Source organism: Condylura cristata, unplaced genomic scaffold (assembly GCF_000260355.1).
Source record: "Condylura cristata isolate star-nosed mole 26May11 unplaced genomic scaffold, ConCri1.0 scaffold00005, whole genome shotgun sequence".
NCBI classification, from domain to species: domain Eukaryota; kingdom Metazoa; phylum Chordata; class Mammalia; order Eulipotyphla; family Talpidae; genus Condylura; species Condylura cristata.
Window position 1 is genome coordinate 45,836,976 of NW_004567106.1, and position 15,189 is coordinate 45,852,164.

At 37.3% G+C, this 15,189-nt stretch overlaps 1 protein-coding gene across 14 annotated transcripts in view; it reads right to left on the reverse strand.

The window, feature by feature from the left end:
- NRCAM (neuronal cell adhesion molecule) overlaps positions 1 to 15,189 on the reverse strand; it is a 179,243-nt gene that overhangs the window by 11,448 nt on the left and 152,606 nt on the right. For 4 of the 14 annotated variants that reach the window (XM_012720880.1, XM_012720877.1, XM_012720879.1 and 1 more), the window contains 5 exons: positions 13,322 to 13,444; positions 12,586 to 12,762; positions 11,568 to 11,603; positions 6,128 to 6,244; positions 4,728 to 4,880 (listed from right to left, as the gene is read on the reverse strand). In XM_012720880.1, the coding sequence (XP_012576334.1) occupies positions 4,728 to 4,880; positions 6,128 to 6,244; positions 11,568 to 11,603; positions 12,586 to 12,762; positions 13,322 to 13,444 (606 nt within the window). Of the gene's footprint in view, positions 1 to 4,727; positions 4,881 to 6,127; positions 6,245 to 11,567; positions 11,604 to 12,576; positions 12,763 to 13,321; positions 13,445 to 15,189 lie in introns of all 14 variants that reach the window. The other 10 variants (XM_012720886.1, XM_012720882.1, XM_012720888.1 and 7 more) reach the window with 7 other exon arrangements.

The following is a 15,189-nucleotide window of genomic DNA, read 5'->3' on the forward strand; positions in this document are numbered from 1 at the left end:
AAAAGCTTTCCACACAAGAAACCTTCCACGTAAGATAACAATCTTACGATTTTGTATAACATGTCAGTTTTTCCCCGAAGTATACTTAGATTTGTTATTTATTCATTTGGAAGTACTTGTTTTGAATGATTTTCAAAAATGTCTAAAAAATTCAATTTGACATTCAATACGGCTACAGATCTATTTAAAAGACATTGAAATACATCTTTACCAGTGAAATCACTAATGAAATAACTGACCAGTTTAAAGAGAAAATACTCATTCACATGTATATGCATTCTTTCAGTGTTTATTCTGTTTGATTAAAAAATGTGAAAGACCCTCATAAATTAGTCACAGTATGCAAATCTCCTACAAAAAAATCACATAACAATTAGCATTTCTGGTATTATCCAAAAGTGTCAGTCAAATGGGACAAAGTGCAGCATTAATGGCTATTCAGACAACCCATGAGGGTTTATTTAAATAAATTGGTATGAACCCTCTTTTAAAATACCTTATTTTTTTTTTCACTTTTGTCAATACACAGGAAAAAGGTTTTCTTCTTTTGACTTCCTAAGCAGTCCTCTATTATGCTTTTAATTTGTAAAATTTCTTCTGAGTATATTTAACATGATTGGGTTAGGTGTATGTGATCTCAGGATGCATAAATCAGCATGACTCCGTATACGCCAGGGTCTGATATATGTAGCAAAACAGAACCTCACTGGCGTTTTTTCTCCACACAAACTCGAGGGATAAAAATGAAATGTTTGAAACTAAATATGAAGAGGAGTATGGAAATTGTGTGGTTACATGTTTAAGAAATAAAGACGTGGAAATGCACTATTTGGAATATAATTCAAGTGCCAGTTGTCTTTCCCCAACAGCACTTGGTGTCTCATGGTTATAGGGTTTTGACCATATGGTTCCTAGACACAAGTGATGCATGAGAACAGGTAGTGTCCCCTTCCAAACATACACCACAGTCATTGTGAAAATGATGACGATGAAGACAAGGATATTGAGAGCTAACCCCTATAATCATTGTTCAAATGTTTTACTGTGTGCTAGGCATGGTGTTGAGGGCAAAAATCTCATTGTATCTTCAAAACAATCCTTTGAAGTAGACAGGAGGGCAGACCAGTAGACTAGAGAGGGTAAAGACCTTGCCCAACAATTGGAGTTTGACTCACCACTGCTTAATTCCAAAGACCTGCTACCAACTGTTATGCTCTGCTACTACAATGCATTCTTGAAAATATGTCCAGACATTATTTAATCTGCAGAAGTCTTTCCAAAGAATAAAATGTTATGGGAATTTTCCACTCTGAGACAGGTAAAAAAATTTAAAAGTTCCTATTCTTTGGCAATCTATTTCTACCGATTTATATGTGGTCTTTATGGGCTTTTCTTCAAAACTGAACCAGAAACTAACTGGTCTTTGGAGCATTTGATTGCAGTTAGAGTCCTCATTTTTAGCTTGCTTAATGATTCACAGTCTTGTCATAAATTAGTAGCTCCATTTACATTTTTCATCTAGTTAAACACATAAGGAAAAAGTGCATAAGATATGCAAGTCCTAGCACAGATGTTCTTACAATGATGGTGACTGCCACAATTGAGCCATAAGCTGGCAGCTTGCAAGAAGTGGACCTTTTTTTTTTTTGACATTTGATAAACAAATATCTAAGTTGACTTTGAATTTTTTTGCCACTATATCTAAAGAAAAAGTAGCAAATATTTCACTGATCCTTTTAGACTAGGCAACACAATATGCTAACAGGCACATGTGTGGGCATGCTAACTCACATATACATTTACACACACACACACACACGTCTGTGCATCAGAAGTTGATACAAAATGTGTGTATGTGAAAATAATGTATGCTGACTTTCTGTCCTTTTAAGAAGGGTTTAAAGGCCTGAATAACTATGACACGTTCCAAGTCTTCACAGAACTCTCCAGTATCATCTTCACTACTCACACAAACACAAGGCAGAGCCCCCTCATGCACCACGTCACCCTGCAGACTTCTGGAATCCGAGTTGCGATGGATGGGTGTTAGCAGGATTAGGCAGGAAAGTGAAAAAGAATTTTCACCTTATTTGAAATTTTTTCAGTAAAATTATAATCATGTAGTACTTGAGTAATACTGAAAGCAAAAACCAGTCAAACTAATATGAAGAATATGGAATAACAAACTAAGCCAGAGTGATATTTGCTTTGTTTTTTTGGAAGTTAGTTTTAGCATAGTCCTCTATATCACACTGCTTGTTCTGTCATGGATAATGTGTGCTTTGTGGTAGCAGGTCTTGGAAGAAAATGCTCTTGCGTACTTAGGATACTAGAGTAGGCACAGAAGAGACAGGGTGAGATACATGACTTTCTGTTGTATACTGTTAACCACAGTGTAGACAAATCTCCTGTTCAATTAAAATAATTTAAAATGTTTAGAGAAAAAAAAATTACCTTGTGCAAAGTTTGTAAAGAGCTGACCAAAAACTGCTGGATCCAGTAAAGCAAATCTGCTTTTTATCTTTCACAGTATGAGAGAAGAGACTTAGTAATGGAGGGTAAGAGCCAAGAAGAGAAGAAAAGCAGGTGGGTAGCCTTACGGTGAGGCTCAACAAAGGTGTCAGAGAGAAGCTCACTACTGGGATACCATCTATAGTCTTATCTGATTTTCAGTTTATGCCACGGGACAAACAATTAAGAAATATACCTTAAGAATCCTGATTATAAAATGCAGAAATGGTGTGAAGTTAAGAAGTTTATTAAACAGAGATAAAAGTGAGGTCTGGGTTCCTAAAGTGAGTGTGAAGGAGAGAAAAGTAACCCCTTCACACAAAGAATTTAAAAATTGAGCCAGAATGGTAGCTTTCCATGCCTACTACTGATATCCCCATCTCAAAGCCTAGCATGAAGGAGGCAGAAACAAAAGATAATGTTTCCACTCTGGAGTCAGGTTGGCAGCCCCAAAGGGCTGGGAGAACAATGGAGCTGGATTTATCAGCATTTGCTCCTAGAGGTAATATGTTAACTGAGGGCACCACAGTTGAATCAATATTTATGCTTTGTAATAGTTATATTTACATGTAAGAGGTGGCAAAAACTGCTCATGGCCATGATTCACCTGTCTACCTACCTACCTATCATTCATCATTATTATCTATCGGTGGCACACAAAAATGGCTAACCCATAATCACTGTTCACGTAGAATTACTTACCAGTTGCAGGTATATGAAAACTGAAAAACAAATATTGTTTTCCAAACTGTTTACCTTTTGTCTCATAAAAGGACAAAAAAATGCTATCACTCAATTTCTCTGCATGGAACCTAATTCTAGCTAGACCTGAAAGCTGAGAATACAAGGAGCAAGGAGGGTCTAGAATATCTAGAGAGATATATCAAGTTCTAAGTAAAGTGTTCATTTCTGGGACAACCTGCTCCCCTTCTGAGTATGGGCCTCCGTAGCCCTCTGGTGGGTAAGGAGAACCTCTCTTCCCTGCTGGAAGGCTGCCCTCTCACTACAGCTCTACCACATGATGACTGGGTAAGTTGGGCAGGTACTTCACCTCTCAGAGCATAGACATGATGTGTAAGTGGGTAATAACAGTGCCTACTTCCCAGGATTGTTGTAAGGACTGAATGAGAAAAGCCAGGAAAGCTATTTCCACAACATGGAGAATGAAGATGAAATACCAGTGTTGTTACTATTATTAGCATTCTAGCTATCTCTGAATTAGATACTAATACAATATTTTCCTACAACTCTACAGAAATGACTATGGAACATACAATAAACAGAATAATGGAATTGTTTAAAATATTATGATTTCAGCACATAGATACTTAAAAAGATAAGTAAGTTATCAGATATGATATTTGGTATATATTTATTTTTAAAAGATTCATGATTGTGTTTTCTAAATTATAAAAAGTGACTGAAAATCATAATGTTTGTATACAAACAGCACATAAAATATTTTCCTACAGGAAATGCAAGATTTCCTCAAGAAGCCATGAGGTGACTGAACATAACATGGATGCATGAATCACAACATGAACACATACCACAAAACCCTTCTTTAAATTTAAGCAAGGGGTTGTTTCCCATTTTGTGAGTTTAAACAAATATTGCTGTGTTTTACATGAACATTTCTCTTTGTTTTAGAAACATTAATTTTTACTTGTACATGCTGACAATGTTCAAATAACTACAATTACTAGCAGTCAAATTTGGTGTGATTACAATGAAAAACATTAATTGAACAATTTGTTGTTCTGCAGAAGTTTAGTAATATTTACATCAACTGTCTAGCCTAACTGCAGGGTTCTACTGGGGTACAGCACATTTGGATATAAAAAGCTGTTAATAAGTTATTTCAGCTTCAAAAGCACTTCAAAAATTCCATTTTAACTCTGAGGGAGATTTTACAGATGTAAATGATGTGGAAAATTGAATTACCTAATTAATGTAGGTTGGAAACCCGATTTACATTGGTTTGTAACGGCCATGGTCAATAACCATAGTTAAATGATTTACTCAATTCTGCACTTCATTTGATATAAAGAGTCAAGAACAATCAAAAATTCAAACTCAAACTCTATGCCCACTGGGCCCCCAGAAAGACTCCAGCGCCCTATCAATCACACAGCTCTACCAGCTCCGGTTTTGACTGGAGCACACGGTGGCTTCACCTTTGGGATGAGTCAGAACTGGTGTGGTGTGTGCCTCACCTGGGCCTGTCTCAAATACATCCTCTGAACTCACAAAACCAGAGTCCCCCTCAGCACCAACTCGAACTTTGTATGCTGTTCCTGGCATTAGACCCTTTAACCCAAAGAAGTTCCGAGAACCATTTATAATTTCTTTCCTCCAGTCTTCTTTGCCTATGGAAATTTTGTAAAAACAAAACATTTAAATATTTTATGGGACCAGAAATCGTTCAATGCTTTAAGAAAGGAAAATTATTTATAAGTTAATAAAAAGAAAGACAAAACCTAGGATTCACAGGGTTTATCACTTTAGATTATTATAAGTCATGTCAAATAAATCAGTTAAAACAAAGGAACTACATGAAAATGTACTCCAAGAAAAACTGACTGAGTATCTAGATTGCATATTTATATTAAATCTTTTTTTCTTTTATTAAGAACACTGCATAAACTTCAGGTATACAGTTTCTCAATAAAAGAAGCTCTTATCTATACCTTGCTTGTGAAACTATTGCGTTTCTCTAATGATGTTTATAAAAAGAACAGCTACACATTAAATAGCTTAAGTGAAACATGAGAAAAAATTATTCCATGAGATTTGCAATCAGAATCTTTTGGTAAACTTAAATGTCTTCAAATTTATCCAAATTATAGATTAAACCTTTCCATATTTTCTACAGATTCATTTTACTCAATTTATAGAGCACTGGCTTTCCTAAAGAAACAGATATTTCTAAAAATATTTGCTTGCATGATAAAGGCCTTATCAGTAAGTATGCCCAACATTTTCTTGCAAACACTTACTGGCCATCCAACCTAATCTGTGTTGAGCACACTGCACTGAGGAGGGAGTGAGCCATGTTCACAAACTATGGTAATTAAAGTTATTTCATCTCCCAATAATGTCAGCGAGGATGTAAACAGAGCATCAGATTTATGCATACATTAAACACTGAAACACAATGGACATCTCCTGTATTAATTTTCTGCAATTTCTGATAAAATTATGTTGGGTAGTATGGGCAGAATGACAATTTTCACGTCAGTTTGATTTTTTGCTACTTCAAAGTCCAATTTGAAGAAACTTTTCTTCTTCCCACTTGTACAAATGGAAGTATTCATTATTACACTTTTTACATAGGTGGGTATAGAACAGTTTAAGTGCCACGATATGAAAATATCATATGCAATGGAACCTCAATGTCTCTTGTTATTAGTAACATAAAAATAGAAATTCCTATTTATATATAAAATAGATAAGCTGACTATTCGCTTAATAGTTTTTGGATAAATCTGATTCATTTAATTGGATCAAGTTTTTTTTTTTTTTTCCAAGATGATCCATACTAAATCTTTCAAAATGTTAAGTTCTTAAGCTGCATCCCCCAAGTCAAAAACCAGGTAATGAAATTGTTTCTTACTGCCAGCTACACCATATTCAATATAAAAGTTCACATGCTCTGGTCCCTCATACTCCCAACTGATATTGGCATAGGTCTCAGCAGCTGCAGCAGTAAGATTGCTGATCCTGGGATTTACTGCTTGAAATAAATATATAATAAAAAAATCAAGCAAACAAACAAACAATCACATTATAGCACCAAACACACAGATACAAAACAAATGTAAGTACTCTGAAATTGTGCAAGTAGAATTAAAATGCACAGCAGAATATTAGGGTTCATTCAGACTTCTCTTCCTTTCAGTTATGAAACTACACCACTAGGAAATAATTAACAATCAGAAATATTGAGGTAGCAGATTAAAATATATGCATGCTATTGTAGGGGTCCTGAACAATGGAAACCACTGCCCACTAGATACAGATGCAGGAAACCTCAGTCTTCATTTACGTCAGTGGGTCGGGGGACTGATAAGCAGTGCTGTGGGCAGAGATTACAGAACATCAAGACACTGAAAGGCAACTTGCAGGCAGCTACTTTTCAATTCTATTTATAATCTCAGTGTGGGTCCTTAAGAATTTGTGTTATGATGAGAAAGAATGGTCCTTCGACTAGTAGCTTTCAACCTGATCTGAGTCACAAACTTCCTTAAGAAAATGCCTCTGGGGATTTCAGGGAGCCCAGGTGAGGAACACTTGTTTTGGAGAACATTGAATGGTTAGAGTACCTGGAAGAGAAACTGCAAATAGAATCACTAAATATGTTTATCCGAAGTTAAGAAAGAATAATAAAAACAATGAGAACTACTTCATTTGACAAGCCCCAGAGAGGAGGGCAGTCTTAGCTGCTGTGCGTTTGCTACATATCCTGTTCTGAAAAATCATAGTGCAACATGAATAGCTTAAGGCACCAAACCATGGAAACCACATACAGCTCTGTACTTGCTACTGAGTACAGAGGACATCTATAGACATTCAGTGGTTATTTACTCTCCAAGGCTGCCACTTCTACAGCCTTACCTCAACAAATTAAAAATATTTACAGACACATTAACTCAAATAGTTGAAAAATGATAAGATCAACTGATGACCACAGAGAAATCTCTTAGGAGAGTAAAACAGAAAGTTCCAATGAGTTTACTATGACTCTTAAGATTAAACTCTAAAATGTTATATTATTTAGCAGATAGCAGCCTCTACCAAAACAAATTTAATGAAATGTCATATTTTAAGGATCAAATAAAGAAGTAAATTAAAAAGCAAGGCACTTGACTCCTGAGATATCATTCATCTATATGTTGTGGTCCCCTCTGCTGTCAAGGGCAGCAAACTTGACCATTGTCGGTTGTCTGTTATTTTCCTCTTAAGGGAACAGACAATGATAGGGATACTGTTAACGGAGACTGTAAATATGTTCCTATGTGGAGAACATCAGTGAAAAGAACTCAGGCAAAGCATTAACTTCCTTTAAATGATTGCAGAATTATGGAACTGAGAAATATGCCCTTGGAGTAATCATGGAAGGTGTTTCAGGCAGAGCCAAAGTGAAATACTTCCAACAGGAACATTCCGCTTATTCTTAAAGACACCAACAGAAGATATCACTGTTTCTCCAAGGTTATGCTATGTGTCCATTTTATCACAGAAATTCCAATTCTCCTTCCTTTTACCCCCCTTCTCCCCCATGTTCTCTTACTCACTGAGCAAACACCCACTGATTCTCTGTGACATGCCAGAGAAGGGGACTGAAGTGCCATTTCTCACCTGGGCACTCTCACCTGTCAACCTCCAAGACTTCTCTGTAGTTTGTTCAATGTAGTCACCTTTATTTTCTCCCCCTAGGTTAAATACCTTGTCTGTAATTTCACTGCTTAAAACTGGGTGGGCTTGCCTCTGCCCACAGGTAAACACGAATGCCTTCGCAAGGCACTCATGAACCTGAAGGGTATTTGGCCTATGCCTGGCAGTTCAGTTTAGCGAAAATGTAGAGTGTGGGAGAGAAGATGTGAACACATCTGGCCTCATCTGCCTCTGCGTTTGCAGTTCAGATTCTCTTCTCTCCCACACTCTATGCCTTTGTTTATGCTCCCTACCAAAGATTCATACACCTCAACCCTCTGACTCAGGGGACAAAATTTTTATTTGTCCTATAAGGCCCAGTTACTTTCTTTGTGACACTCTTCCTGATCCTATTTGGCAACACAAATGGTTTGCTCCTTTGCTCTGTTCAAATTACTAGCATAGCATCCATTGCATCTATTTTTATTCCTTTTTTTTTTTTTAAACATGTTGGTCTAACCTGCCAGATAGTAACCATATCAAAGGCAAGGTCACCACACTGTGCTGGTGCATTGTGCCTTAAAAATGGCTATGTATTGGGTGATTTGGTGGTGGGAAGCCCACAGAGGTTACAACTAAGCTGGAAAAAGGCACAAGATGATGCAAAAATAAACTATTATATTATTGGGAGAAAATGAGCAGATAGATGTTCACTGTTGAGCTGACTGAACCTCCTGTTCAACAACCTTGTTGTCATTCAAGCCAAATAAAGCTGATTATTGTTATTTATCTGTAGCTTTTCCTTGTTTCTTGACTTAATTGGAGAGCAGGGGCCTGACTCCGGTATAACCACACAGTGAGAGTCTGACCATAGGGGTTTTGTCACCACCTCTCAGTGCCCTCTCAATGCCCTCAGCTGGAACTGGTTGACCACCATCAGCAAGAGCCAGGCTTGGCTCCTGCCTTGCTAGTTCAGTTCCTTCCTACTCCTGAACTCTGACCTATCCTCTCACAGAAGTGCTCTGATGGATCCATCATCCACACTGAGGCAATCAGCTTCGTGTTTTGGGTTCATTTCTATAAAAGAAATGAACTGGCCTTCACTGGCCTATTTTCCAGAATTCCAGATCTAGGAGTATTTAAAAGAACATGGAAATTGAACAAATGTAGTCAAACAACAATAACAATTACATAAGTATTAAGGGTTTTAACTAAACAAAGGCATGAATCAAAATAAGTTACTCCTTACAAACCTCAAGATTATTTCCAAGTTCAACTTAGTGATACTGAGGAGGGTGATAAGGAGAAGGGTTAGTAGGTTATAATAAACTTAGTGAATTATTCTGGTTTCACTTCATGGCTTAAATAATCCTTTTGTAATTATGTATTTGAACACTTGAGTTTTATTAGCATTTCTTAAAATCTATAGGAAAATTTAAAGCTCAGTTGTGTCATTTTCTTCCTCTTTGATGAGATGTAAATTAAGATCAGTAGAGATTGGTGTCTCTATAGCTAAAGATATCACACAAACTTCTCACAATGATTCTGATCTTTTTATTTTATTTCATCTTGTTCTAAACTGAAATATAAAGGGTAGATAAAATATCAAAATTGGAAAGATTGTGAATTACTTTTCTCCCTTTTGGAGACTAGCTAAACTTCATATGGAGAAGGAAAAATATAAAGAGGATAGCATTAATTCTTACATTAAAAAAAGAAATATTTTAAGGAATAATAAATTATTCTTAAGCAACGTAAGGTTTTATGGTGAAATATTTTATGCAAGCAATGTTTAATTATTGCTGCCCTGTTAAGAGAAATTAAATAGAAACTAAGAATTATTATATAAGCTACATTATTTGGCTTGAAAAATTTTAAACATAAGTTCCTTTCTTATCTGAGATCCATCAGACTTTGACACAGGTGGGGGTTTGGTCATGCACCTTCTGTCATTCCATTTTTGCTTATCTCTATAATCATAAGTAATTCAAAATTCAATTTGGAAACATTAAATGGTAAGACCTAAAGGCTTTTAATAACAATTTCTTTTAGTTTCACTCACTAAGCTATCCTGCCACTTAATTTCCTTTGGTTTTAATTCATTAAAACAGGGGTGATGTGCACAGTGGAATGCACATATTCTAACACAAGCCAATGGCCCCATCACCCCAGATGCCTCCCTGCAGCTTAGTTATTCTGCTATGAGGAGACAGGGCCGCAGGGTCCAGGTCCAGGCCAGGCTTTCTGTGGAAAGCTTCATGTAAGTGGTGTGACTGCAGCAGTAAATCATTTTAAAACCACCAACGATTGTAACTGATGTTTAATTATCCTAGGAGAAAGGGCATATGCCAAAAAGGGGTTTTCATCTTCCTACAATATTATAGAATTTTGGAATAGTCACAACTTCAGTTTTTGAAGTCTAAACACACACACATGTCATTGTTAAGATTACTGAAAGTGGCTATGGTTCTTATTCAGCTATTCCAAAATGAGATCTACATTCTATAATTTATCAAGACTGAATATAAACAGATTTCTAAAAAACAGAAGATGTGCATTAAGCTTAAATGGACAAGATTAGGATAATTTAGGGCAAAATATATTTCTCTTGGTCTTCTTTTTCTTCATTTCCCATTTGTACTCATTTAATCTGTCAAACTTCAAAAAAAAAAAAAAAAAAGCCCCAGCAAAGTGTGTGCTGTGTGTCTGCCAGGAGTGCAGCTACGTCAGATTACAATGAGGGGCTTGGCTGATCCACTTTCTCACGGGATGTTTTCATCATAGGACAAGTATTAAGCTTAAATTGACATGATTAAGATAATTTAGGGCAACATGGGTACCCCACATGAAAACAATGCTCTGTGGCAGGGACTCCTCTCTCTAAAAAGCTAACAGACCAACCATAGTGGAGAGCTAAAGATGGGAATTTGAGGTGGAAAACATATCACAACTTAATCAAGCATCATTCTCCCAGCAGGTCTTTCTCATGCAGAGAGCTGTGAGATATGGAGGAGGACAAGTCATCCCAGGTGGATGCTGGCTCTCTGGGAGAAGGAAACTTGAGTTGCTTGGTGAAGACAGGATGGAATAACACGACCGAGCACAGCATGCAGGCTGACTTGTTGGAGGGGTCCTGGTGAGAGCACGTCTAATCCAGGCCCAGTGAAGGGTGCTTCCAGCGGGCTCCACGTGGACGTGTAATGTGAGGCCAGCAAAGTGTGTGCTGTGTGTCTGCCAGGAGTGCAGCTATGTCAGATTACAATGAGGGGCTTGGCTGATCCACTTTCTCACGGGATGTTTTTCATAGGACGAGTATTGCTAAACCCTTAAGAAGTGGCATGGCCACAGAGAGGGTTTAAGACAAATCTAGTTTGGGTTCTGCCTGATCCAGCCATGATCATATCATGAAGAGCTAAGACTAGGATTTGGACAAGGAATGGATCTTGAGAAAAAGTTTTGGGAGAATTCAATATGTGGCTTTCTAATCGCAAAAAAAAAAAAAAAAAAAAAAAAAGACTAGAAATTAATTTTAAAGCCAAGATCTTTGAAGATCTGTTCTTTCTTTTGGTGTTTCAAGGCTTCTTTTCTCTCTCTCTTTTTTTAAACCCATGCTGCACTTCCCCATGTTTAACATTGCAAATTTCACACAGGTATAAAATCATGCAGATGAATGATTTTACCTTTGCCTGCACCTACATCAGGTGGAAGAATACCAGCTTTAATGAAGGGAAACAGAAATAGGACACTATATAGTTAGATGTAACACACCCATGAGCATGTTAAGCGATAAAAAACACTTTTTAACATGCTAAAGCATGCAAGAATGAAGTGTTCCACATCAGGTACAGGAGACCGTTTGTTGTTGTCGTCCCCAAACTTACCTAGTAATCAAATCCACACATTACTTAAGGTTTTTTATTCATAACTACATACAAAGTAGGAAGCCTTAAGAAATCTCAAACCAACTTTTAGGTAGAAATGTCAACTTCTGATGCTATGGAAGATAACCAAATAAATAACCCTTAAGTAATTCTACAATTCATAGACGTGCAAAAACAGAAAATCTTTTACAATGTATGAGATCATTTTTGTTGACTCAAAACTTTTCAAAATGATTTTTAAGAGTATGAAAGAAACTGCTTCTTTCTTAAGATACTTTAATAGGGCTATTTTGTTTTTTCTGTACCAGATGGCATACCAAAATACGAAGTCCCATTCCAAAACACAAAATGAACACATTATTTAATAACAGTTTCAATTTTTTTCCTAGCAAACCTAAATTGGTATGTGGATTCAAGCATTATTTTCTGCCTTATATCAGAACTAGAATTACAAGTTTATTTATATATGTGTGTATAAATATATTTATGAGTGTATGTTTGTATTTGTTGGTAGAAAACAACATTGTTTTGAACTTCATAGTCAAGTGTGGGAAAATATTGTAATTTCCTACTCTCGCCTCAGTATTTCAATATAAGTCGAAAAATTTCAATGGACATGCAAAATACATCAAATAGTTTATCCAATAGGAATTAATTAATTCGTATTATATATATCAGAATAAGAAATTACAAATAAGTGTTTGCTTTAATGGGGGTAGATGGAAATTCCACTCTAAGAAGGAAAAAGAAAGCACAAGCTTAAGATGTATGTCCAGGATGCTCATATGTAGATGGATTTTATACATACCCATCTTACCTTCATCCACTGTGGTTACTGCTTCCTCTGTGATTTGACTTCCTGATCCTGCCGAAGTTTGTGCATAGAAGTAGAACTTGTATCGGGTGCTGAAATTTAAATTTTTTAAGGTCCAGCGTGTCTTATTGGCAGGAATTTTTAAATCTACCAGCGGGCCTAATTCATGTGTATTATTAACTGTGAAGAAATAAATGAATTCCCCATTAGTTGCTACAGGAATATTATTGTAAATAAATGTGTCAACCAAAAATGGCAATCTTAGATTACACTGCCTTTTGTAATCCCACTCACTTTTTACCTGACAGAACATTACAGCTTCTATAATAGACTGGCCCATAAGGTAGGAGATTGTTATAGCTGAATCACAGTTGCATTTCTTATCTCAGGTTTTGCAGGGGAATCATACATTGTTAACTAACCACAAACCTTGACTTCAGAAATCTTGTGCCAAAGGAACCCGCCTTCCTCCCACTTCCTAGTTATAAAAGATGTCTACCGCATCATGGGAACACCCTACTAAACCTCTTGCTCAGATGTCTGTATTACTCAACAGGTCACTTAATTTTCAAACATGTCATTTTCCTTTAAAAAAGTATCATTGAAGTTCCTTCTAGAACAACACTTGAGATTAAATGTATATATTCTACAGCTATAAGAAATAATGTTCGTATTTTAAGATTCTAGTTTTTTCCTTCAAAAACCATTATTTCCCCTCCCCCTTCTCCCAATAACTCACTTGGCTGATATTTTAAGGTGTATTCAGTCAAAATGCCATTTGGGTGGCTTGGTGGATCCCATTCCAATGTGAGAGAATCCAGTGTGGGGTTAACAATCTTCAAAGAGGAAGGAGCACTGGGGACTTGTTAACAAGAACAAAGAGTCAATGCAGAGGTTTTTGAATGTTTCAGAAAGTACAAAAAATGACATATTTCACCATGCTTACACAATTCATTAAGGTTTGTGTTTCCTGTAACTCACAATTCAGCTCTGCGATAGAGATGCTTAGCTATTTTCTTTCTACCATTTCCATGTACACTCACATTTCTGTCTTTATATGGATGCAGACCTCTGTGTGTTTGTGTGTGTATCTTTGTGGATGGGATGTGAACAGGCAGTGATGGGGCATGGAGAGGGATTCTGAGCAGAAGGGTGTGGGCAAAGAGCTGGCAGGAAGAAAGGACTAGGCATGGGATAAAGAGGAGGCAAGGCTGGAGTGGAGATTTACCTCATCACAGGTTATGGGGAAGGGAAGGGTGGGAAACTGGACTAGGACGCCAGTTTCTATGCCAAGCTGAGGATTCATGTTTAAGTCAAAGAGTCTTAATCTAGAGTCTTAATAACAATGGTAACAATATTTATTTCTATTACATATATTTATACTTATGATAATAATGAGAACGCTGTCTCTTTATACCTGAAGTTCAGCTGACCCAACAGGCAAGCATTACTCTTGGGATAAAATGAACTCAGAACATCATGAGGTTTCCTGAAGATCTCAGAGAAATGTGTTAACACTAGCAATTCTTTTAAATCCCTCATTTAGTTAAAGTGCAAGTATAAACTTAGAGTTTGTATGCTCGATGTCAAATAACACACATTATGTAACTTCAGGTCAAAATAATTCAGGGTGAAAATGTACACGACAGCTGTCTACATTGAAAAGTTCATGTGTTTTAGCTGCTATAGGTGTGTGAGCGATTAAAATATAGTTGTTTTATGACAACACACCAGAGGCTCTTTTTCAGTGTACATCACTCTATATTGTCTTGTATTTCATCTTTTCCCATCAGCATTCCTTGTTCCTGTCCCTCTCTTTTGTCCTAATCTTAGGGCCCTAGGGATGTCGAAGGCAAACCATACTTATTTAATGGTAATTTAAAATAACAACAACAAAAAACCAGTGACTAAGGGAAACTATTCTAACCAGACCTTTCAGTAGAAGTAGCTGTGCTTTAGGTTATTAAGGACTGTTTCCCCCCCCAACAACCAGGCATCTCAGTCAGAACGCCCTGCCTGCTGGGCTTTAGGCCTGACCCAGCATTTCCAGGTGCACAGTTCTTGTCCAGAGAGTTAACAGAGGCCCAGAATCACAGCGGGGGATGACAGCCCCGGTGGTGGCAACCCATGGTCTTGGGAAAGGCCTGTCAGGCTCTCTGTGGCAGAGGCTGGCCAAGTACCAGGGCAACATGCCGGGTCTTCTAGTTACTTCCTCATGAAGATGAAGGCTGGTGGCAGCTCCCTCATGGTGGCTGCTGCCTCTGCCAGCCTGCCACGCCCCCTACACCTAGTGGTCTTGAGTGGAAGGAGTTCTTCATGTCTAAAGATCCGTGAAGCTGAGGACAAACAATTGCTAAGAGATGGGAGCTGTAGGCAGAGGCTGGTGGGCAGCTGACAGGATTAGGAGCCAGGACAATGCTCATCTTTGCTGTGCTTTTATCCAAAGATCTATGGAATCCATAGAAGATAGCCAGCTCATTTTTTTTTTTAAGATTTATTTATTTATTCATACAGACCTGGTGTACAGGCCAGAGATGCGGAGGGTGAGAGGCTTCACCAGAGACAGAGTGGGGAGCAGAACAGGCAGATGGACGAAGTACACTGCTG